Source organism: Diplodia seriata (genome assembly GCF_021436955.1).
Source record: "Diplodia seriata strain FDS-637 chromosome Unknown scaffold_3, whole genome shotgun sequence".
In the NCBI taxonomy this organism is placed as follows: Eukaryota; Fungi; Ascomycota; class Dothideomycetes; order Botryosphaeriales; family Botryosphaeriaceae; genus Diplodia; species Diplodia seriata.
The window spans coordinates 2,642,339-2,666,245 of NW_027117310.1; the positions used below are offsets into that span (position 1 = coordinate 2,642,339).

General features: G+C 56.4%; 8 protein-coding genes across 8 annotated transcripts; 4 read left to right on the plus strand and 4 right to left on the minus strand.

The window, feature by feature from the left end:
* Window positions 1-202: 202 nt before the first annotated feature.
* SMP3 (alpha 1,2 mannosyltransferase) lies at window positions 203-1,545 on the minus strand (the record flags this gene model as incomplete). The annotated part of the gene is made up of 2 exons (XM_066774980.1): window positions 203-1,229; window positions 1,541-1,545. 2 exons carry the CDS (start codon window positions 1,543-1,545, stop codon window positions 203-205), a joined length of 1,032 nt encoding a protein of 343 aa, XP_066635099.1.
* A 1,565-nt stretch (window positions 1,546-3,110) lies between these two features.
* On the plus strand, window positions 3,111-3,842 carry SLS55_003507 (uncharacterized protein; the record flags this gene model as incomplete). The annotated part of the gene is made up of 4 exons (XM_066774981.1): window positions 3,111-3,168; window positions 3,230-3,318; window positions 3,377-3,547; window positions 3,666-3,842. The coding sequence occupies 4 exons, from the start codon at window positions 3,111-3,113 to the stop codon at window positions 3,840-3,842; spliced, it is 495 nt and encodes a 164-aa protein (XP_066635100.1).
* Window positions 3,843-4,815: 973 nt separating this feature from the next.
* Window positions 4,816-6,689, minus strand: PGS1 (CDP-diacylglycerol--glycerol-3-phosphate 3-phosphatidyltransferase; the record flags this gene model as incomplete). The annotated part of the gene is made up of 4 exons (XM_066774982.1): window positions 4,816-5,932; window positions 5,988-6,268; window positions 6,327-6,398; window positions 6,579-6,689. 4 exons carry the CDS (start codon window positions 6,687-6,689, stop codon window positions 4,816-4,818), a joined length of 1,581 nt encoding a protein of 526 aa, XP_066635101.1.
* Window positions 6,690-7,660: 971 nt separating this feature from the next.
* Window positions 7,661-7,890, plus strand: SLS55_003509 (uncharacterized protein; the record flags this gene model as incomplete). Its single annotated transcript, XM_066774983.1, has 2 exons — window positions 7,661-7,788; window positions 7,839-7,890. 2 exons carry the CDS (start codon window positions 7,661-7,663, stop codon window positions 7,888-7,890), a joined length of 180 nt encoding a protein of 59 aa, XP_066635102.1.
* Window positions 7,891-9,629: 1,739 nt separating this feature from the next.
* Window positions 9,630-14,899, plus strand: YBT1 (Transporter of the ATP-binding cassette (ABC); the record flags this gene model as incomplete). Its single annotated transcript, XM_066774984.1, has 3 exons — window positions 9,630-9,694; window positions 9,744-14,110; window positions 14,172-14,899. The coding sequence occupies 3 exons, from the start codon at window positions 9,630-9,632 to the stop codon at window positions 14,897-14,899; spliced, it is 5,160 nt and encodes a 1,719-aa protein (XP_066635103.1).
* A 1,016-nt stretch (window positions 14,900-15,915) lies between these two features.
* On the minus strand, window positions 15,916-16,448 carry SLS55_003511 (uncharacterized protein; the record flags this gene model as incomplete). Its single annotated transcript, XM_066774985.1, has 2 exons — window positions 15,916-16,189; window positions 16,444-16,448. The coding sequence occupies 2 exons, from the start codon at window positions 16,446-16,448 to the stop codon at window positions 15,916-15,918; spliced, it is 279 nt and encodes a 92-aa protein (XP_066635104.1).
* Window positions 16,449-18,536: 2,088 nt separating this feature from the next.
* On the minus strand, window positions 18,537-20,015 carry SLS55_003512 (uncharacterized protein; the record flags this gene model as incomplete). Its single annotated transcript, XM_066774986.1, has 4 exons — window positions 18,537-18,978; window positions 19,027-19,472; window positions 19,523-19,784; window positions 19,828-20,015. The coding sequence occupies 4 exons, from the start codon at window positions 20,013-20,015 to the stop codon at window positions 18,537-18,539; spliced, it is 1,338 nt and encodes a 445-aa protein (XP_066635105.1).
* A 541-nt stretch (window positions 20,016-20,556) lies between these two features.
* On the plus strand, window positions 20,557-22,086 carry POS5 (NADH kinase pos5; the record flags this gene model as incomplete). Its single annotated transcript, XM_066774987.1, has 2 exons — window positions 20,557-20,692; window positions 20,813-22,086. The coding sequence occupies 2 exons, from the start codon at window positions 20,557-20,559 to the stop codon at window positions 22,084-22,086; spliced, it is 1,410 nt and encodes a 469-aa protein (XP_066635106.1).
* Between the last annotated feature and the right edge of the window lie 1,821 nt (window positions 22,087-23,907).

Sequence of the window (23,907 nt, forward strand, 5' to 3'; positions counted from 1 at the left end):
TCAATATGAATGGGAACAGGAGCAAATGCCTTTTCAAATTAAAATCGAATCGAATCTACTACTATCATCGCGGGGTATTCAACATTACAAGAAGAATTATTGCGAACTCGATGGCCCTCTGCCGCCAGCTATGCCAGTAAATAGTTTCTCCCAAAAGCCTGTACCGTCTCTTTCAGTCATTCTGTCTCCCGCTGCCAACAAATCATTGCTCCAACTTACTGTCACTTCCGCACTGCTTCTTCACCTTCCAAACCACTATGCCCCTCCTGCCAACCACTCGCTGCAATGTCGGCACGACCCCGTCATCACCGAACTCCATATCATCGAGGTTCAGGTGATGCTTATAGCTCCAAACCTCCTCCAGCTCAAACGCCCGCTTCTCGCCCCCAGCCTCCTGAGGCGTCGAAAATGCGTCCAAAAACGTCGCGCTTTTTGGTGCAACGAGGTACGTGATTTCCCTCTCGCTCTTCCTGCCCGCCCGCTCTAACTCCGCGTTCGAGCACGCTGTGCTGTTCGCGACACGCTCGACCATGGAGTCGGGCTTCATGCCCATCAGGTCGACCGTATCGACGACCTCGTTCTTGCCGTTGAGCAGCCACACCGGCGGGCTGTACGTCTTCCACCAATACACGCTCGTGACGGCCGGCTCGCCGGAACGCGCGATCCAGATTTGCGCGGGCACAACGCCACCTTGGTGGTAGACGCCCATCAACAGGCCCATGGCCGCGTTGAAGACAATCCAGGTTGCCAACCACGCGCGCCGCACCCGTTTGTTCGTGGGGACTCGGATGGAGGAGAGGATCAGTGGGACGGCTGGGAGGAGAAAGCGCGCTTCTTGGTGGGGGAAGATCGAGAGAAGGCCGACGCCGGAGAGTGCGGCCGCGAGACGGAGGTTCTTGCGGTAGCTGAAGAGGAGGAGCGGGAAGGCGGGACCGATCAGCTGCGGGAGGTTCGCAACGATGTGCTGGTAATACGGATGGAGGCCGTGCTGGGCGAGATTGTGCGCCGAGGAATTGTAAAGGAAGTTGTTGAGAGGCGTAATCACAGGGTTGTGAACAAGGTTCGTGAGGGTCAGGCCGTCCGGGTGGTAAAAGGCGGTATCAAACATTATGGCTACTATAGTCGTGATGGTCGCCGATAGTAGCAGCGCGATTAGAGACAGCGGCTTGCGGTGGAAATGCGGGATGAGTTGGAGCAACGGGATAATCAGGTATGCCGGAAATGTAATCCTGTTGAAGAAACCGCCCACTGCAAAGAAGCCTAACAACGCTGTTGCGTTGAGACTGGAGCGTTTCTGCCATACGGAGTCAGCTATGCCCTCAGGTTGAGGCAGAAGATCCGTACCTTGTCCTCCAGTATGCGCCCGATCAAAACCAGGCTCCAAATGAGCGCGAGAGTCTCCAATGAATTCGAAAAAGTATGCGTCTGCAAGGTCCATGTCACATATGACGAGGCGACGAGCATAGAAGCCGAGCTGCGCTGATGCGGCGATACCAGCTCCAGGATAGCCCAGTCCTCAAGCACGAAGCTCATGACGAACATCATGACTCGCAGCGTCCAGTATACCACAAATGGCGGCACTTCCTCCGCGATGCCTTCGCCAATGCCGCGCAGCACGGACATGGGTATGCCATAGCAAATCCATAGCGGAAACGAGCTGCGAATGGGGTGTTTCGAGGTAAACTCCCAGGTAAGGTGGACAGGGTAGCCGAAGATGCGCCCTGGTAGGAAAGGGTGTCAGCAAGCTAGTCTCGTTGCAAATGCGCATCCAGAACATACCAGCTATCACCTCGGGTCCTTGAAAGTTCTCGTCCGGGTGCAGGTAGCTCGGGGAGAGAGCAAACCAGAGGCGCACCAGGAGCAGAAAGAGGTACGCGCGCCGCCACATTGTGATAGTGTCGCGGGGTTCAGCTCATCGGAAACAGTAGCTGTAGGGCACCTGGAAGGTAGCATCGACGGTGGAGGAAAGGGCGTCGGAGCTGGGGGGTGATGGTTGTTGTGCGACACAAACGCAGAGCTCACCACGTCTCTCTAATGAAGGTACCCGTTTCGATAAGGATAAGGAGTGGCCGTCTCGATAGGCTGAGATTGCTCGATGCTCGGAGAGAATCCGGCTTTGATGCAGTCAGAAATTAACCACGCTGTGCGGCGAGTCGCAACCATGCAGAGTGGCTGTCCCGCGTGGTGCGCAGTGCAGTTGGAGCTCCAGGTCTTGTTTGCGATGCGCGAGACTGGCCACACAGATTGGTGGTGGCCCGCATGACGCGGTGATTACCAGCCTTATGACTTCCCAAAGCGGCTCAAACCCGAAACATCTACCCGCAGCAGGACAGCAGGGTGGTCCGATCACAAGGCTGGCCGACGGGTCGACGCGCTGGGCCGCTTGCCGTTAATTTTGCGTGTCGTCGCTGCGTTTACTACTGCCGGACCACAACATTTCGCCTATAAGGACGTCATCGGTCCATTACGCCATTTGCCAGGCTCCGCTACCGCCGTATTAGTAGCTGTTGTAGAGTTCCTGCATGATTATTATACAAACGAATACTTAGCTACCATGGTGCTGAGAGGCTTGCGACAACCAAAATCTGCACTGAAAAAACGTTGCTTGTCGGGGAAACCCCGATACCGTGCGGTGTGCAATCGCAGACAGTGGTACACACAGCAAGTGAGATCCTGCCGTTTTCTCAGTGCGCGCAGGCGCAGATACGTCGCTCTCTCGCCGATGTGGGCACGAAGCATGTGGCAGCCTGGCGACTTATGAGGAACCGACAACAGACGGCCTAGCGGCGCTGCTGCTGCCTTGCGAAAGCCTCACCAGGAACCGTCATACCTATTCGGGCTTTTCTGCCTGCGTGCCTCTCTTCTCGTGCTCTTCGCTCGCCTGACTACTGACTGTTGGACCCTTCCCTTCGCATAACTTTAAAAGGCCGGCGCCCGCTGTTTCCTCGCCCTGGCCCTACTTAAACCCTCCACCCCGAGCCTTTCCGTGCACCCATCGGCGAACTCAAGCTCCGCCGCCCCACGACCTTCGACCACCGCCCTTCGCCGCTCCACCGTCACTCCTCAACCCACACCACAACCTTCCGACCACCGCCACATCGCTAAGCACGATGTCGTCCACCCAGAAGATCACGCTCACCACCTCCGACGGCGTCGACATCGATGTCGGTACGTGCGATCGCGCCCCGCTCCGCGCTTCCAGATCTTGCGAGCTGACAGCGTCACACAGAGCGCCAGGTCGCCGAGAGGTCCATCCTGATCAAGAACTTGCTCGAGGATCTTGGTGCTGATTCGGGCGAGGCCATCCCCATCCCCAACGTACGTTCCCGTCATTCACCCTGCGGGCTCGTTTCCCCGCTGACACAGCGCACAACAGGTCAACGAGCAGGTGATGCGCAAGGTCATCGAGTGGTGCGAACAGCACAAGAAGGACCCCCCCGCGTCCGCCGACGATGACTCGGACTCGCGCAAGAAGTCGACGGACATCGACGAGTGGGACCAGAAGTTCATGCAAGTCGACCAGGAGATGCTGTTCGAGATCATCTTGGTGAGTCGTCATCCGCCCCGCCTCGCCCCAACCCCCGCCGCGTGCGCGCAGGGTCGGCTGCAAGCGCCACCGTCTTCCAACGCCACTGCATGCTTATTTCTAACTCTTCGCATCATAGGCCGCCAACTACCTCGACATCAAGGCTCTTCTCGATGTCGGCTGCAAGACCGTCGCCAACATGATCAAGGGCAAGTCCCCTGACGAGATCCGCAAGACCTTCAACATCCAGAACGACTTCACCCCCGAGGAGGAGGACCAGATCCGCCGCGAGAACGAGTGGGCGGAGGACCGCTAAGCTCGTCGCCTCCTGCTCCTCGTAGCCCCAGGCATCTCTGAAAAAAGGCAATTCGGAATGATCTTCGCGGCCGCCGTTTATTACCCGCCGATGTACAATGCACATCACCTCAACGACTAACGAGGCGCCAACCGGCTACGGTGTGGTTCGAAAGCAGCACGAGATGTCCAGACGGCTCAAGGATTCCTCGATTTTTTGCTCTTCATGCGCTGGGTCATGCATTCACGGCGGAAATGATTCTTCTCCATTGGCGTCGGGGTCACTTTCTTTTTCCCCCATCAATTCTTCCATATATGTTGTTGGGATAGGGTAAACCTCTATTCTATGGGTTTCTCATACCAAATTCGGGTTAGCGGGTATCAGCAGCTCGCTGCTTTTTTCTCTGCGGATGGAAGTTGCCTCTTCTCGGGGTTGGCTCATCGTAGAAAAAAGCTTCATTACAAAGAAATGCCATGCCATAGAGAGGACTGTGGAAAATCCAATTGAAATAAATGAACGGTGCGTTGTTCAAAGTGCTTGGGTAGAAGCGAAAGCGTGGTAGGATGATGCCATTTTGTGGGTCACTCGATTGCGCAATGATTCGCAGAACAGACATTTGCTTGAACTGCTGTTGGATTAAGTAAGGGATGGACTAAGTCTTACGGGAAATTCCATCCCGTGGCTTGCGGAGGGTTCCACGGTGCTCTTGCCTGGGATTCGAAGCAAGTCTACAGATGCAAATATGGACCATAGGCCCCAATACTCTACGTATATAAAGCTCTAGGAATAAGGTGAGAAGAGTACAAATTCCCACAATCCACCGCCTTATCGTCTTCATACTTCTAACCGCGTAACAACGGTCCTCTCTTTTGTGCACCACTCGTACAGACCCATCTCCCGTTCTCCCACGCTCTTCCCCGCTCTACCCTCCAGTCTCTCTCTCTCTCTCTCTCTCTCTCTCTCTCCCCCCCCCCCCCCCCCCCCCCCCCCCTCCCTACAAAGCCCCACCCAAGATCTTCACGATCCACATGGCAACCCTCACGTGCAGCCCGACCCTGCGCTCCGTCCGCTCGAACTCGGCCATGCCCACCTCGCTCGCCCACTCGCCGCGCGCCAGCCGCGCCTCCTCGGCGCCCAGCCGCCGGCGCAGGTCGGCGTCGCGGGTGACGATGAGGGCGCCGGCCTCGAGGTCGAGCTCGTAGCTGCGCTTGGTGTAGTTGCTGCTGCCGATGATGGCGATGGAGGGGCCGCCGCCGCCACCAGGAGATTCCTCTGCCGTGGCGGGTTCCGATGGCGTGGGTGTTGTTGGTGTTGATGGGGTGGAGGAAGAGGAAGAAGCAGCAGCGTCGACCTGCTGCTGCTGCTGCTGCTTGTTGCTGCCCGTCGCGGATTCGCCCGGCAACGTGACCCAGAAGCCCTTGGCGTGGTACGTCCAGCCTTCGGGCTCGCCGACGGTGCCGCGGCGCCACTCGAGCAGCCTGATGCGGCCGTCGAGGCCGGCGGCGCCGACGGCCTGCAGGAATCGCCGCGCCAGCAGCGTGTAGGCCGCGGGCAGCATGCCCGACACGCCGGCCGAGCCGTAGAAGCCGTTGGCCTGCGGCGAGGCGGCGACGACGGTGCCGGCCGTGGGGTCGGTGGAGAGGAGGAGGGTGCGCATCCACGGCGTCATGTTGAAGTAGCCCGCCGTGAAGGTCCACGTGCTGCCGGCGTGCGCGGCCTGCGTGAGGTGCGTGAGGAGGGAAGTCATGGCGGGGAGTTCGGTGCTGGTGTCGTTGGAGGGCGGCAGGACGGAGGTGAATTGGAGGAGGGGGTAGATGAGGGTAGAAGTGGGCGAGGAGGGGAGGGGAGTCGCGGCCGGGCGGATGAGGGGCGTCAGGAGGTCGGAGGCGGCTTTCTTGAAGGCGTTGCGGTCCTCGAGGGGAGATGGGCCGGCGTTGCTGGTAGGCCATGTCATGGTGTAACCTCCTGGAGAGGATGATGAGGGAGAGATGAGGTAGCTGAGGCTGCCAATGGCAGAGTGAATGCGGAAAAAGTAGTCGGTAATCTCAGCGGAGGAGAAGACGTGGTAGCGGTCCTGACGGTTGGTGAAGTAGTCGTTGGAGAGGTTTGCTCTGGATGTTTCATCAGCTGCTAGGCTCTATGGGGCCAAGATGTTTGGTCACATACCCAGACATGATCAGCTCATCATCTGCGCCGTACAGCTTCATGTGCTGCAGGCCCCATCCTTCGTTGATGCGGCGAGGGAGCAGCTTCTTCCGCAGACCAAACAGGTTTGGCGTGTGGAACATACGAATTTCCACGCGGTCCGCCCCGAAATCCGCGACGAGAGGTGCGAGGAGGGATGCACATGATGGATCGGGCGTCTCACGGGTTCCGCGGAGTGCATCAGTCAGGAATGATACCTTGAGCTCTGGGTTGCGATGAAGAGCATCCCGGATAACTGAGATCTGCGAAACGAAGGTTAGGTGAGCCGGTTGATGAGGTCAGTGGTGAAAAGAGGCTTACCAACTCATGCTCGGTTTTGCCTATGTAGAGAGTGGAGAGGTATACTCTCCGCTTGGCGGTGGAGATTTTAGCCTACTTCTGTATAGTTAGTTTGGGTCTTCGGACAAAGTTGGAACTATTCTGGAGGAATCTTGAACATCACAGCTATGATTTGAAATTCTGCTGGTAAACAATAGCTAGTGGAATAGAAGCAAAGACTGGTCATCACAACGAGTGCAGTCCAGGAAACGTGAAGACACAAGATCAACTGACCTTGAGCACGTCGTAGAACTCAGAAGGGGTCGAGAGGATCTCAATCTGGGTAGGCTGGACCTCAAAACGAGGAGACAGCCTATCGAATTCGGAAGTCAAACTGGCCAACATGGAGGCGCCCGACTGAGTGGCTGGCGGGGAAGCGGGTGCTGCAGAGCTGGAGGTCGAATATCTCCGTGCAGCTCTTCCCAGCGAAACGGGGCGGCGCAGAGGCAGCACAATCCTAGACCGGGAGGAGCGGATGGCAGACCGGGCGAACATTATTTTTCCCGCTGCAGGTGCGCTCACCGCCGGCTGCTGCAGAAATTCCCGGTGGACGCGAGGATGGTGTTTGTTGCTGCAGGCTCCGGTCTCGCTTGACTCGCTTCGGGCCCGGGGGTGGAACCGGACAAATGCGCTAGCTCGCATTGGATGCAATCGGCGCCAAGACTCCCGCTGCCCTGCCGCATCACCAACGTCCTTGGATTGAAGCTCCTCGGCGGACCCGCGTGCCCTTTACGACCACACCAGCTCACCATGTCGACCATCACCCGTACGCTGCGCAACCTGCGCAGAGTCGGCGTCAAGGTTTGCGATGCGCTCCGCGTCCCCGGTCTTCAGTTACTGACATGCATTGAATAGGACGCCTGGCACCAGATGCAGGTATGCTTTCCACCGGCCCTCCGACCTCCATTCACGTTCCGGACTGACGGGTAATCCTTCGTCGACATAGTACATCGGTCAGTCAATGTGGTTTTGGGAGGATATGGCGCAGGGGCTAACGCCAGGGCAGGCGACACCAAGGCCGGTGCTCTCATTGGAACGGACAAGTACGGCAACAAGTACTTCGAGAACCTTGCGGAAGAATTGCCTCGTTAGTAGAGCCTTAGCGTGCGCGCCGACAACAATTGACTTGATAACGTTCAGTGAGGACGCGATGGGTGGACTACAAGGACCATGAATTCGACCCGTAAGAACCGCGGGGCTTCAAGTGTGGGGTATAATTGCTGATATTTGGCAGGTCCCAGATTGAACCTGGCTGGTAGGCTCCCAAGTCACTCCTAGTACTGGTCCCTCGACTGACCCTTCCGAGGCACGCCTGGATGTCCTACATGGTGGACAAGCCCCCGACCGAGGATAAGATCCTGCAGAGGCAGATCCGCGCGTGGGAGCCCAAGGAGCACAGGCCGACGCTCACCTGGAGCCGTTCGGGCTTCAAGACTTACAGCACGTACGTGGGACTGTTCTGGATATGCTGGAGGTCGCTGACAGGAAGCTTAGCACGAAGGCCAAGTACATGCCGTGGACTCCGGTTGCTGCGCCGCGCAAGTAAAAGGCGTAGATGCTCTTCCCATTGTCTTCTAGAGGTGTATATAACGCCAATGCATACCAGTTTGTTTGTGCCATTGCAAGAGCCTACGGCGGAACGTTTCGAGACGCAGCAAGTTTACTTGTGAGGGACTGCAAAAGCGCATGCAGAAGGAGGAGATGCGCTAATCGGGGCGCATATGTCACGAGAAATCGAGGCAAGCAAGGTGAACTAACATCTCAACTTCTGATAGGTGAAGCTTATCATCGCTTTATTTATTGAAAGCGCTAGAAGACCCTCGACGCTAGAATCCTTCAGGAACAGAGCAGTGAGAGCAACTCGGAGATACCGACTCGGCCATATGGCCATTGGCAGTGTCCAAAACAGAGTTCGAGGGCCCAGGTCTCTGCAGCTTCACCTAACGGAATACGACTGTGGCCCAACCTCACGCAACAGGCGGCATGGGAGCCAGGCTGGTGCATGGGAACATTTAACCAGCCCCTGTACAGTATCACAGAGCGGCGGTGTACAGCGCCCATCTGCATGCATCCATACCGCCGGCCCATACCAGGCACCCTGGGCGTATCAGGCTATCGACCGCTGGGGAAAGGTAGACAGCTGGTGGACGGCACGGATTGGAGGTGTGAGATCCGGGACCACTGCGGTACCTGAGCGAAGAGAGCATGTGCGCTTTCTTCAGCGCAAGACTACGTAGACCAGGCTGGAGGCTAAGCTGATCCTGCAGATAGCGTGGGTGCGGGCGTCGTTGTCAAACCACTTTATTTTAGCCTTACACGGGCCCTGGTGCAACGAGCCCAACGGCTGACGACAGCGGCGGCCAAGCGTGGTGCGCCTGGCGTGCAAGCAGCGCCGGCGGCTCGAACGGGTCCGTCCTCCACCCAGAAACAGCAATGGCCGCGTGCGAGATGTTTCTATGGCGCCGCGGCGGTGCTGGAACATGGCCCGCCCACATGTGTTTCTGGGAGCGCCCAGCGAGGATCGCGGAATCGAGATTACTGGTCTGCACGACGGTTGGGATGCGCATCGCCTAGCGCCAATGATGTGCATTGATGCCTGCAAGCTCGCGCCTCTCGGAACGAGGGTCAGATCGTGAGGTGGGGTAGCCGAAGGCTCGACGCTCGCTGCGCTCTGCTTTGCTCGCGGCGTCTCTGCCCTGGCGCCGGGCACGGCGCTACTGACCCCAAGCAGCGGCCGGTCGGAGCCCGCGGGCTGGGACGGCGAGCCGGAAAGGATGCTGGGCGGCGCCGAATTGCGGTGTGCAGGCGGTGCGCTGATTTTGCATGGTGCAGCACGCGATTCACGGCCGTCGTGACTCCTCTGGCAGGCGATAAGGCCTGCGCCGCCCGAGAACGCCGCCACTGAGCCTCACCGTCGCTGCTGGCTGCGTGCCAGTTAATCAAACCGCGTCTCCGTGCTTCGCTGCGCTGTCCGTCCGCGGAACACGGCCGACCGGGATTCCGCTGCATGCTAGGGCAGGATCGCGCCTGTGCTGCTCGGCAACCACGGTGACGTACAAACTAGCGGCGTCGACGTCGTGGACTTAAGTATTATTTGCGCGCCGCGACCGCCTCGCCCTCGACCGCCTTTCCACCCGCCTTCGGCGCCGTACCCTGCACCTCCGTACGAGAGCATTCCTCTCCTGTCCATGCCATCTGGATAACCCGCGCACCACGAGGCGAGGAGAGGTGGACGAGCTTTCCCCCACTACTGGCGCTTGATCCAAGCCGCCGCCGAGCGAGACCATGTTCGCCCGCTGCGACAGCCCAGTATGGCGCGGCGATGATTTTACCGAGTGCTTCGAGCAGGAGTGCGTGAGCCCTTGGTCTCCTGCCGATTTGCGCTAACGTCCGCTCCAGCTATCTGCAGACGCTTCTCCCATTGATAATATGTGGCCTGTCTCTCTTGTACCTCTCTCTGCAACTCTACCGCGCATGGCAGCAATCCAAGTACTACACGGCATACCACTCGCTGGACTCGTGGCGCAATGTCTGGTCCTTCCGTCCCGTCCAGCACAGCCTCGGCACGAACCCTTTCCAACAGGACAGCGATTCGGATACTGAAGACGAGCTCGAGCGGAATGCGGGCCTCGCCCTGGTTCCAACCCGGACCAACGACTCTTTCGTAGAGCTGGACAGACCGAAGGGTGAAGTGCTCCTGGTTGTGGTCGAGGAACTGGCAGTGCTCGGCGAATTGGCGATACATGTGGCGGCTCTGGTCGAAGGCAAGGGAACGCTTGTGTCGAGGATTTCTGGAGTTGCGGTCTGGGCATACGTAGCGACCCTCGCCTCTGCGAGACTGCTCGTCTCCAATACGAACCGGCTATCCTTGCCCCGGCTCTGGTTCCATACCGCCTCTATCTACTGCTTCCTCTGGCTCTTCGAGATCCTCCTCTTCCGCTCAGCCATCATCCACCCAAAGTCCCGGCTTGCCCAAAACCTCACCATTGCCGACTTTGCTCTCACTACATTGCTGGCAGTCATTGCTCTGACCTCGCGCAAGGGCAACCGTCCGGTGGAGCTGGAATATGAGGGCCACATCAACCCTTCCAAGGAACAGACCGCCAGTGTCCTGTCTCTCGCCACTTTTGGATGGGTTGACGGAATTGTGTGGCAGGGATACAAGAAGACATTCGAGATGGCCGATGTCTGGAACCTGGCTCCCAAAGACAAGGCCAATGCCATCATTGCGCAATACAGACAGTTCAAGAAGACCCAGGCGCTGTCGTGGCATCTGCTGCGTTACTTCCGCTCTGAGCTCTTGATCCAGGGAGTGTGGGCAGCTTGCTCCGGCTTTTTCCTTTTCGTTCCCACAATACTCCTCAAGCTCATTCTAGAGTACGTTGAGGACCCTTCGTCGACGCCTCGCAATGCTGCTTGGTTCTTTGTCATTCTGCTTTTCCTATCTGGCGTTACTTCTGCTCTCGCCGATGGTCAGGCCCTCTGGATTGGACGCAAGATTTGTATTAGGCTTCGAGCTATCATCATTGGAGAAATCTATGCCAAGGCTCTAAAGCGCAGGGCGGCCTCTAGTGGAGACAAGGTTCTGGGTGAGAAAAAGCCGGAGTGGTCGGAGACGAAGCGGGACCGCTTCAAGAGGGTTATGTCTTTCCGCCGCAAGAAGGCCAGACCGGAGGCATCCAAGATTACGAACTCGGCGGTAACGAATACGGCGGACACGCAGGTCAGCTCTGGAGCCATCATCAACTTGATGGCAGTGGACTCCTTCAAGGTTGCTGAAATATCCGCCTATCTTCATTTCCTATGGGCCAGCACTCCCGTCCAAGTGGTAGTGTCAGTCGTGCTCCTGTACCGCATCCTGGGTCTTAGTTCTGTTGCCGGAATTGGCATGATGATATTCCTTCTCCCCATCAACATGCTCATCTCCAAACGCTTTGCCGCCATCCAGAAGCAGATCCTCGCAGCCACCGATGTCCGCATTCACACCACCAATGAGATTCTTACCAACATTCGGATCATCAAGTACTTCGCGTGGGAACAACGCTTCATGGCACAAGTCAGCGAAAAGCGTACTGCCGAACTCGCCAACCTCCGTCGCAGGTATCAATGGTGGGCCGCTGCGGCAACTGTTTGGTCTGGAGCTCCAATCATCATCACCTTCCTCTCGTTCTTCTTCTATACAATCATCGAGAAGAAGGATTTGGTCCCATCTGTCGCCTTCACTGCGCTCTCACTGTTCCAACTTCTCCGCATTCCGCTTGACCAGCTTGCGGACATGGTCGCCCACGTCCAGGAATCCAAGGTGTCGGTCGATCGTATTGAGGAGTACCTGAACGAGCCTGAGACGGATAAGTACAAGCAGCTTAAGAGCGAGGAGTTTGATGAGAACGACGAGCCCCTCATTGGTTTCGATCACGGTACCTTCAGCTGGGGTAATGGAGAATCCGAGGACGGTGGGTTGGACGATGCATTCAAGATGCTGGACATGGACGTACGTTTCCCTGTTGGGCAGCTTAGCGTCATTGTGGGCTCCACTGGATGCGGCAAGACATCTCTGCTCATGGCTCTTCTGGGTGAGATGACGCTCATCCAAGGCAAGGTCTACCTTCCTGGTGGACGCTGCCGCGAGGATCTGTCTCCCGACCCAGATACTGGTCTTACCGAAAGCGTCGCCTACTGTGCGCAGCAGGCCTGGTTGATGAACGGTACTATCAAGGACAACATCATTTTCAACAGCCCGTTCGACGCCAGGCGCTACAAGGATGTCATTGTAGCTTGCTCGCTGCAGAGGGATCTTGAAATCCTTGACGGGGGCGATCAAACCCTGGTTGGTGAAAAGGGCGTCACGCTCTCTGGTGGTCAGAAGCAGCGCATCTCTCTTGCCCGAGCACTGTACAGCAAAGCTCGACACGTTCTGCTGGACGACGTGCTTAGCGCGGTTGACTCGCACACTGCTAAGTGGATTTTCGACCAGGCGCTTCTAGGCCCTCTCATGTATAACAGGACTTGCATTTTGGTCACGCACAACGTCCAGCTTTGCCTGCCCCACTCGGAATTTGCAGTTCTCCTCGACAACGGAAGGATCGCCGTTCAAGGCACACCTAATGAGCTCATCGACTCTGGAAGGCTCAGCGAAGACCTCTCGAAGTCTCGCCCTGTTTCTCGCGCCCCGTCCCGGGTGGCTTCACGTGTCCCCTCCGACGTTGGCGGTGAAGAGGCTATTGGGGAGAACGGACACGCAAACGGAAGTGCCAACGGCCATGTCGGCGGGGCCAAGGATGGCAAGCAGGCAGAATCCCAAGAAGAGACCAAGGCAGTGGGAGGAGTCAAGATTGGAATTATCCTCATGTACCTCAAGTCCATGGGCCGTTGGTGGTACTGGGTTGCCGCCTTTGCTGCTTTCGCTGCCCAGCAGCTTGCCTCCGTTGGGACCAATATCTGGATTCGCCAGTGGGCCAACGCATACAACAACAAGCAGGTCAGCATCTTCGGTGCCCAGAAGCAGACCAGTCATATCACGCACACCAATGTCGTTACTGGTCTTGGCTCATGCTTGACTAGCGGAAGCTGTGTTTGGCCTCTTCCCTGGTTCTCTTCTTCGCAAGCAGACCACAGCAACTTCCACGATGACCTCCAGGTGTCCATCGTCTCAAACAACAACTCGAATGTCGACGCTGGGTACTACCTGGCTGTCTACGCAATCCTCGGAGTGGTTTTCATGATCATCACACTCAGCAGAGAAGCTGTTTTGTTCTGGGGTTCCCTTGGCGCATCCAGGAGAATCCACCAACGCCTCGTCGAAGCGGTCATGCACGCCAAGTTCCGTTTCTTCGACTCGACGCCTCTTGGCCAGCTCATGAACCGCTTTTCCAAGGATATCGAATCCATCGACCAAGAAATTGCCCCTGTCGCAATTGGTGTTGTCCACTGTTTGGCTTCCATCATTACGGTTGTCGTCCTCATCTCCGTCCTTATCCCGCAGTTCTTGATTGCTGCTATTTTCATCAGCGTGCTCTTCTTCCTGATTGGCATGTTCTACATCAACGCCTCTCGCGATCTGAAGCGTTTGGAGTCCATTCAACGCAGCCCACTGTACCAGCAGTTCGGAGAGACTTTGTCTGGCATGACAACCATCCGGGCATACGGTGACGAACGTCGTTTTATCCGCGAGAATCTTAACCGTGTCAACACCCACAACCGGCCCTTCATCTACTTGTGGGCAGCGAACAGATGGCTTGCATTCCGCGTTGATGTGGTGGGCTCCATGGTGTCCTTTTTCTCCGGTGTTTTCGTCGTCCTCAGCATCGGCAAGTTGGATGCTGGCAGCGCCGGACTGGCAATGACTTATGCGGTCACCTTTACTGACAACGTGCTCTGGTTCGTGCGTCTTTATGCCGCCAATGAGCAGAACATGAATTCCGTCGAGCGAATTAAGGAGTACCTTGATGTCGAGCAGGAGGCGCCCCCGATTGTTGAGGACAACCGACCGCCCGCCAACTGGCCAAGCCGAGGATCAGTTGAATTCATCGGCTACAGCACGCGATACCGCAAAGACTTCGATTACGTCCTCAAGGGCATTACGTTCAAGATCTTGCCCGGAGAAAAGGTCGGTGTCGTGGGCCGGACAGGTGCGGGCAAGAGTTCCCTTGCGCTCGCATTATTCCGCGCGTTGGAAGCAGAGGAGGGAAAGATTCTGGTTGACGACGTCGATATTGGCATGATCGGATTGCAGGATCTGCGGGAGAACATTGTTATGGTTCCGCAAGGTAGGATTTCTCCGCGTTCCCCACAACGAATTCCGCAACAACGAAACTAACAAGCCGCCAGATCCGACATTGTTCAGCGGAACAATCCGTAGTAACCTTGATCCCTTCGGCCTGTTCACCGACGAGGAGATCTTCACGGCACTTCGTCGCGTCCAGCTCGTCGGATCCGCAGCACCCTCCGCGCAGACGACTAGACCGCCATCGCCGGTCGGTTCGTCCAACGGCGTCAGATCCAAGAAGAACGGGCCGAACGACAAGAAAGACCAGTTGAGATCAGCGGTCGCCGCAGTCAAGAGCGCCACGGCCAACGGCACCTCGGATGTCTCGACGCCGGGCACGCCCTCGTCGGAGATGCTGGAGAACAAGAACATCTTCCGCAACCTCGACTCGACCGTGTCGGAGTCGGGCAGCAACCTGTCGCAAGGACAGCGGCAGCTGCTGTGCCTGGCGCGGGCGCTGCTTAAGGCGCCCAAGGTTCTGCTGATGGACGAGGCGACGGCGTCGATCGACTACGCCACGGACAGCAAGATCCAGGAGACGATCCGCGAGATCCGCAACACGACCATCACGATTGCCCATCGCCTGCAGACGATTGTCGACTACGACAAGGTGCTGGTGCTGGACAAGGGCGAGGTGATTGAGTTTGGCGACCCGTGGGAGCTGATGCAGCAGAAGAAGGGCATCTTCCGCGGCATGTGCGAGACGAGCGGCGATTTGGACGTGCTGGAGCGTGAGGCGAAAAAGGCGAGTGAGGGCAGGAGGCTGGTTGATGGGCAGAGTGGTCAGTGAGGGGATGGAATGATGGCTTGATACGTGAATACGATTGTCGAATGGAATAGGGGAGGGTCTGTACAAACAAGTATAGAAGTGGGGAGGCGATGACAGTAAGATATGAGAAAGTTGTCGACGAAGGAGAATTGGGGTATTGCTATTCGGACGAAGGAATGATCACGGTTCTCCTCGAAGGGCGAACAGAGTAAGAAAGAATGGGAAAGGGAAAAAAATCTTCAAGAGATAGGATCATCCAGCGGGAAAAAGGGGGGATACCACCGGTGCTCATTCGTATTAGAGAAAGCAATTGGTGTTATTCCGAGCATTGATTTATGGTGGTTTTCTGCTTTTTTTGAGCATGGCTTGGATCCTATTTCACGCATCCCGTTTTCGTGTTTCGCTGGGCTTTCTCTGTTGTCATTCTATTTTCTACCTCTTCGGTGTGTATACGTATTTCTAGTCTTTCCCGTTTTCTTTTTTCTGTGCCTAATCGTTCTCAATACAATTACTTTTTCTAGTATTTGATCTCTAGTCGTCTCGCTCTCGGCGTGCACGTTTTATTCCTTCTTCCTTGCTCGGGATCTTGTTTGTTCCTTTGAGTTGTTGGGTGAGGCCCATATGAGTGAATGAATGAATGATTGCATGGAAGGTGGAAGCTCGATTCTATTTTGCGTTGCCTCGAAGAGAAGCTAGTGACTATACATAAAGATGTGCTTGAGTGTACAGTATAGAGTCGGGCGGTAAGGAATCGGAATAGAGTGGCGGTGACACTGCATTCGGTGTCAGAAAAGGGAACCAACATGATGCGATTTCCGAAGGATCAGCTGTTTTGTCCAAACGAATGCCACTACTGCAGTCAAGACAAAGTGCCCATTCAACCTACGAGAAAGTCATTTCAGTGTCGCCTCTGGTGTCGAACACTTCATAGTCCTTAATGTAATTATTGCTACTTGACGCGTCCAGCCTTATCTTTCTGATAGCTTCAATCATTGAAAGCGATGAGTCTCCCGCTTTTCTGTCCACCGCCAATACCATTATTCCCTCGCATCCAACGCCGGCGTAAACTTGAGCAACATCTCCGCCGTCCGGTGGCCCTCGCGCGAGTAGCCGTCGACGAACAGCTCGCCCCACTCGCCCACCGTGTTGTCGTAGGTCGTCGCCTGCTTGGTGCGGCACAGGCCGCACATGATGTCCTTCAGCTCGCCCAGCAGGCCCAGCCGCGGGTAGGCGCGCACGACGGCGTCGTAGTCGGCCCACGTGAGCATGTCGGGAGGGAGGGTGTTGGCGGGGCCTTGGAAGTCGGCCCAGCTGTTTTGTATGGCGGTTTGGCTTCTGGTTAGTTGGGTTGGTTGGTCTGCGTGAGATGTGGAGGTTGGTTGGAGAAGGGGAGAGGGGAGGGAAAGCAGGGGAAGAGAGAGAGAGGGAGAGAGGGAAAAGAAAACGTACATCCCATACGCCACCACCGCGACGACCGGCTCCTTGCAGAAGGCAATACTGCCAGTCGTATGCAAAGCGCACGCATCCCAAACCTGCTGCGTCTTGCGGCCCTTGTACCCGCGTACATCATCATCCCCATCATCCCCATCATCCCCATCATCCCCATCCTCCCCTCCGCCTCCTCCGCCTCTCCCGGTATCATCAGCCAACAACACCCCATTTCCCTCACCACCACCGCCAACCCCATCCCACCCCGCCGGCGCCTTCTCCCGCAGAAACCTCACCGCCGCGTCCGCCCCGTCCACCTCGAACCTCCTCTCCCCGCTCACGCACGCGCCCGTCGGATCCCAGCCGAGGTCGTGCAGGAGGCACGCGACCGCGACCACCTCCGGGTCGATACGCTCGTGCCGGAGCGTCGGGTGCGACCGGCCGACAAGCGCGGCGAAGAGCCAGGATCGCACGACGTGGTTGAAGGCGAAGGGGGCGGAGTGGGCGTGCGCGTGCTGCAGGGCGGCTTGGACGAGCGGGGTGCGCGTGAGGAGGGCGGTCAGGTGGGAGAGGGTGGGGGGAAGGGCGGGGAAGAGTGAGGGGGTGGTGGACATTGTGGGTGGTTTTGGTGGTGGTGGTGGTGGTGACTTCGTGTTTGAGATGGATGGGTTTGAGAAGTGATGTTTCTTGGTATGGATGTCTTCTGGGTTGCGGTTAGCAGGCAGCAATTATGATGTATTGGATTGGTAGTGATGGCCCGAGAGGAACTCACTTTGAATTATCGCTTTCTATCGCTGGTGATCGGTTGCGTTTGGACGTGCAGTTGAAGTGAGGTTTGAGCTCGCTTTTTGTGCTCCCCGCTGCGATGCGGGGAATATTCATGATCCCTGTAAGAGTGCAGTTGACAGTTGCCCGTTCCAGTATGGCCGCCCGAGATACTCACATTAGCTTGCAATGAACTTAATATTTGATGAAGAAGTGCCGGTCCAGTTCTGCAGATGTGCGGTACGTGGACTTTCTTAGATTTGGAATTTCTCGTTACTTCCCCATTGGGATGTTGCTGGATGGCCAAGTGTAGGAAGAGTAATCAAAAGGATGTGGGTGGAACGCAGATTAAAGATTGGATTTGTAATCTCTCGAGCAACCTATGAAGCATCTTCTAAACCGTCGATCAGTGCGGCTCCGTTACTTCCCTTTTGGGAATCTGCTGAGGCCCTACATTGTCTTTGTCTACTGCAGTGCGGTGGCTGGACGGTAGATATGCAGCTCGCCCGAACAATTCAGACGCGTCGGATCCGCACGGAATCCAGTAGAGTACGAGGTCCTTCCAAATCATCGTTGACATAATCGCGACCTTTGGAATTCTCATCTCTAGCTTTACCTTTGACCTTAATCATTCGTTGAGTCACTGGTGGAGGCGTGCCCTGGCCCAAATTCTGACCCGATCTCCTTCCTTCCATGAACTCGATGCTGTAAACACCCCGGTAGCTGTGGCAAAACCTACAGGCAGACATCTAGACGTTATTCTTCCGTCCTACATAATTGCTTTTCAGTTCGAGATTCCGCTAGGTATCAGCAAAGTGTGACGGCTTCTCGAGGTCACTGCGAGATCCTCAGCCTTATGCTCGAATTGTTACTTTATGAAAATGCGTAACACTCCATGTTTTTTTTTTCCAAAGAGTACACTCATCCATCTAACTAATGACAGTGTTCCTCGTGCCTGGTGTGGCACATTAGCCTCGCGGCATGATAGTCTTCGAAAAGGCCCCGCCTCTTGTTCCAAGTCATCTATTCTACGCCGGCAAATGACTAGAAATAGAGCCTCAGCTTATGTATAACCCCAGGAGACAATCTGCCAGGAAAGTCCAACAAACGTCATCTTCCACCCCAATTGCTGATCCAAAGAAGCATCCAACTTACACCAATGAAGCAGACCTGGGTATGACGCAGATGTCTCAGTCGCAAAAACAGGGGAAGCCAAAAGGGATTAAGAGCGGTGTAGCGATGTAATAATGGAAGACATTAGACCGGCCAGACTGCTGCCATGACCTTTGCGTATTCGTAGACCCTTAGCCCCACGGAAAGTTCCTCTGCTGCAGCCTTCGGTAATCGGCTATCACAAATTCCACCCAAAACAAAAAATGTGGAAACGTCCGGATCGTGTCGGATGAGGTGATATGTGAGGTGAGGATGGTGGGCCGAAAGTATTGACATGTGAAAAAGGGACCATCTACGCGCTGCCAGCGACTGATTTCATCAGTCTCAGCGTCTTAATTACGACGTTCCCCACCAGCACCAAAGCAGCCCCGGGAATGAAAATTTGCAGAAACTCGACCGGGCTCTTCGGTCGGACCTCGGTCTCGATGTAGCCTCTGCCTTCGGCAATAGTCTTGTCCTTGTCGAGCATCGGCATGCCATTGAGACGTCTGCCGGGAACTTCATAACGGATGCCCTCGGGATCTGAAGGAAAGCGGCCTGTCTCGAGGTATGTTTCGAGAAGGTCGTCCTTTTCGCGCCAACGCTGAAGGATCCATTGCTCGAATTCGGGCTGCGACGATATTGGGATGTCCTTGACAGCAAAGCGGCGCCAGTGGAGGTTGACTGACCGCGGGGGTCGGCCTTCGAAGTAGGTGGATTTCAAAGTAAAAAGGTCCTGGCCGTATCGACCCCGGCTGTTTCTTGTTAGGCATAATTCCCGGCGCAAGTATATCGAGACTTACGGAACGCCCTCGTATGCCATAGTGCAGTCATAAACCCACTCGGTAGTCTCCTTCAATTCCTGCAAGCAGAAAAACATGCCAGTACTTCTTGGCAAAAGCGCATGTCTCAGGTCGCTCTGACCGCTCTTCTTAGCCCAGCGCTCGCTCGATTCGCGGCCATTCGAGGACAGATTGGTGCCTTCGGGGAAGATGAGGAGCCACATTGGATCCAGATCGTGCTCGCCTGACATGGGGCCCTTGTGGCGAGTGTTGAGCTTCTGCAAGCGATGTTGGAAGCGGGGCTTGTCTGTCGCCCACTTGCGCGAGAGGAAGATGAAGCTGAAGAATTGCATGCCGTTGCCAATGATAGGGATGTACTTGAGCGATTCCTTCAGGATGATGTACAGGTGCCCATGCATGCGCGAGGTGTAAGCAATCCACCACAAGTACAGCCAGTCAGTGTAGATCTGCGCCTTGTCAACGTTTGGTTCTCCCACATCAGCAGCATGTGGCGCACCTGATGGTTCGCAATCAGAAGTATGCGGTCGGGGAAGTCGCACTCCAGACGGCCGTCTTCGGTCTGCCTGAGCTGACCGCGCACGCTTTCGTCGCCACTGACTCTCACAACGGTAGGCGACCACCACTGTGTCATGGTGGTGATGAGCAAGCCGAAGTGTTGCTTGGTGACGGCCATCCAGGCATAGTACCAGTCCTTGCTGCAGAAGTATAGCGGGGCGCCGATGAGCTGGGTGACGTTGATACTGAGACCGAGTGAGGCACTATTCTCTTAGTAAAGCGGAAGAAGACCAGAAAGTATCTTACCACACGCAGCTGCCCAAGAAGTACACGCCGAACAGGAACATGCGCAGAGCCTGTTTGGGCCCGCCATGCTTGACGGGGCCTGCCGGGTGTACAATCTTGCCAGTATCCGCGCCGTGTTTGTGCAGGTCCTCGGGTGGTATGGGCTGCGTGGCAGCATTATGCCGGTGCTTCAGGCCGTCGGAGTCCATGGCGGCGGCCTTGAGGTACGGAGGGAGGGGAGCGAGGCTAGGTGGTGGAGGTCTTGCTCAGGCGTCGCGTGGACAGTGGCGGCGAGGCGGAGTTAAGGGCGGAGGAGCGGGACCGTGGCTGATGAGCACGCGACGGGAGGCAGCAGCTGGTGGGGGTCAGGGTCAGCGGCGGAGGAGAGGTTGCCCGGCAGCAGGCATGGCCGACGAAGGATGAAGAAGATGAGAAGGGCCGAGACGAGGGCTGCAGACAGGCGTCCACGAATGCGGTGAGGCGCGCCCGGCAAGTTGCGAGGGTCCAGCAAACGACGTGTGGGACGCGGATGTGCGGTTCGTCGAGCATCGCGGAGCGCGGAGGAGCATGGGCCACCTTTGACATCAGCGAGTCTCCATCGACTTCTCTCCGCTCACCACCACCGCCCCTGCTGGGATCCGCGTCACCATGCGATAACCGTCCCTTACGGCTTCCTCCGCGCGAGCATGAACCACCCCTGACCCCGCGCAGCTGCTCTTCTGCCCCGAGTCACCCCTCACAACCTCCACAATGCCGCCGCGACTCCCGCTGCGCTTGCGCTTTGCGCCGCCGCGAAGGGCCTTCTCGCGCACCGCCCGTTGCCAGCAGGTCAGCGAGCTGCCGCAAGCTGCTGCACTGCCCGAGCGCAATCCTCCCGTATACCAAGGTGAGCAGCGATAGGCGTTACACGCACATGGTGAGCTCAACATTCTTACCCTGCCTTCCAATCGCTCCCGTCCCCGAGTGCGGTCCCAGCAACCAGGGCTCTGAGGCTGACTGCATCCAGCAACGCGCCAGAATGATCTCCTCGGCCTCCATTGGCACTCTCCCCTGCGCACCGTGCTGCTCATGAAGAAAGAAGACGCGCCCCATGTCACTGAGTCACTCGTTGAACTCGCGTATCATATTCAAACAACATATCCCGACGTGAACCTGCTATTCGAGCCCAACGTCGCGCGTGCGGTCCATGACAGACTCCCATCTCCTGTCTATGCACTGCCACTCCAAAAACGCGAAGCCGAGAAGGTGCTCCATGACAACGTCGATCTCATAACCACCTTGGGCGGAGATGGAACAATCCTCCACGCTGCAAGTCTCTATGCGAATGCCCGACAGGTTCCGCCCATTCTCGCTTTCAGCATGGGAACGCTTGGCTTCTTAGGGGAGTGGAAGTTTGCCGAGTATAAACGCGCCTTCAGAGATGTCTACATGTCTGGTGCCAGCGCGGCCGCGGAGCAGACGCTTGGCCCACCCTCCACCATGGGGGCTGAAGATATCATTCGCGTCGCTGACGATCCGTGGGCATCTCTTCGAGGCAAATTCATGGGCACACATCGGCACGCCCGCATCCTTCTCCGTCATCGTCTCAAAGTTTCAGTGCACAGTCCTGCAAGAGTCACGTCCCCGGGATCTTCTTCTGCATCTGGCCCCACACATAAAAAGCCCCTCTTAACGGGCAAGCACCCATCTCTAGCAACAGCCCAGACCCTCGCTCGCGGCAACACCAAGATACCCCCATCACCGCTCTATGCCCTCAACGAGATAATCCTACACCGCGGCCGCAACCCGCACCTGACAGTGATCGGCATCACCGTCAACGGCCGGCACCTGACCGATGCCATCGCGGACGGGCTTATCGTCGCCAGCCCCACAGGCAGCACAGCATACTCCTTATCCTCAGGCGGATGCATCGTGCACCCGCTCGTACCATCTCTCATCCTCACGCCCATCTCGCCCCGTAGCCTCTCGTTCCGGCCACTCGTCCTCCCCGCCAACGCCGAGGTCACACTGCGCGTCGCCGAGAGCAACCGCTCCGACGGTGTCGACGTCAGCATTGACGGCATGCGTCTCGAGGAGCCGCTCGGCCGCGGCGGCGAGGTGCGCATCACCGGCGAGGACGTCGGGCTGCGCGCGTTGGGCAGGGGCGAGAAGGGGGCTTTGTTGGGCGGCGTGCCGAGCATCGTGAGAGGCACGAATGGTATGTCTAGAGGGGAGGATCACTGGGTGGGTGGACTGAACGGCCTGCTGAAGTTCAACTATCCGTTTGGGGAGGAGGTGTGAAGAAGTCCGGCAGCTGCCGCGAGGAAGAGGCTATCCGCGGAGGCGTCCATAGAGGCGGAATCATCAGAGACTAGACGTGTTTTGGCACAGAGAGCCACTTGAGCGGAGGATAATGTTTTCCAGAAACCATGAATGGCTGGTCTTTAGGAGCGAAAACTAGCAGTGGAAGGAATGGCGGTCAAGAGGAAAAAAAAAATCGTCCGTAGAAACTCTGGGACCCTTACACATGACCAACCGTTCTTGCTTCGAGCTTTGGTGTCGGTTCATTAGCGCGTCCATGGTCGCCGGCGCCGGCTGTAGCGCGGAGCTTGCAGCTGTTGTCACTAACTAGGTACACAGACTATGTACCACTACGTACTACTGAACGGCCGCCCCAAAGTAGGGTACGTCCGGCGCCATATGCTCGCATTAACAACAACGGGCGACCCGACCGAACGAACCACCTACCGCCACGGGACGATGTCCGCCAACAACCCGCCGCTCATTTTTTGACCATGCACGCACGCACGCACCGCACTTGCAACCCGCACAAACCAGTATATGCACTGCACCCACTTAAACGACCAGAGGAACCCTCGTGGTAGGGCCGGGGACGCTGCAAGTTCGAACGTCTGAAGCAATTCTCCGGGTGCGCACTGTTCGCTGGCGGCGGGAGCCGGTGCTGGCAAAGCGGCGGTCTGTTGGCCTGTGTGTGTGCGTTGGCGGGCAACATGGTGGTCGTGGCTTGTCCGTTGTTGTTGTTGTTCGACTATCTGGGGAAAGGGGGCGGTGGCGGCGTAACCCGGTGAGAATGCGTGTTTTACGACGTGGCAGTGTTGGGTGCGGCGGAGTTTTCGGCAGGCGACCAGTAGTGAGAGGTATGGTTAATTTGGGTCTGTGTTGCGTGGGCGGTTATTGGAAGCGTTTGAGGGCTTTGCAAGGCTTCGGTGAAGGGTTGGAGAGGTGGTGCGTGGTGATTGGTGGGTTTGGTCGAATTGGTTGCCGGTTTCGGCTGGTTGGAGCGAGGGAGTTTAAAAGGGTGTCTGATTCTCTTCCCTGACAGCTCATCGGCCTCGCAACTGTGCGCATCTAAACGATCTTCAGGAATGGCAGACTGGCTTTTTGTTTTCCTTTCTTTCCAAGCGCTCTCCCGGATGGCATTGGCTCAAATATCAGCTTTTCAACTCATGATTAAAGATGCTGACATACAATAACATGATATAATGCTGATACGTAGCCATGGCTTTATTTATTGCTCTTCGCGTGTCTTTCATGATTTTGATTTTAGTTATGCTCAGTCATTCCATGGGGCTTAAGATTTTACGACAGTAACTTTCTTCCCCGAGCAGTGTTTGCCGCGTCGCTTACTCCCAAAACATCACTGACACTTCACGCTATGAATTGAGTGATTGAATTTGTTATCAATCTCAAGTGACTTGCGGTCTAGCCTTTAGTATACCTGACACGGCGGGTACCACAGCTTCCAGTTTTATTCTACCGCTCCAAGTTGGGTTTCTTCGTAGTGAGCAACTTCCGGTAGAGAGAGCTAAACAGCTACGGCGCTTTGAAGACTGCGTGGGGACAGTATCTTCGACCCAGCCCACTGTTCTATTATTGTTTAAACCCACGGTGAAACTCTTTGATTTCCTTCTCTACTACGGTAGGCAGCATACCCAATATCCGAATGTAGAAGTGATGGAAATCGTGACTTGATCATCGTGCGGATCATCGATTATGTTGAAACGTGCTATTTCACAACCATTACCGTCGCTGCTTGTCATTTTCGTTCCGTAGGAAACACGCTTTGATTTCGAAATAAAAATCAATTGCCTCCGGTAGAAT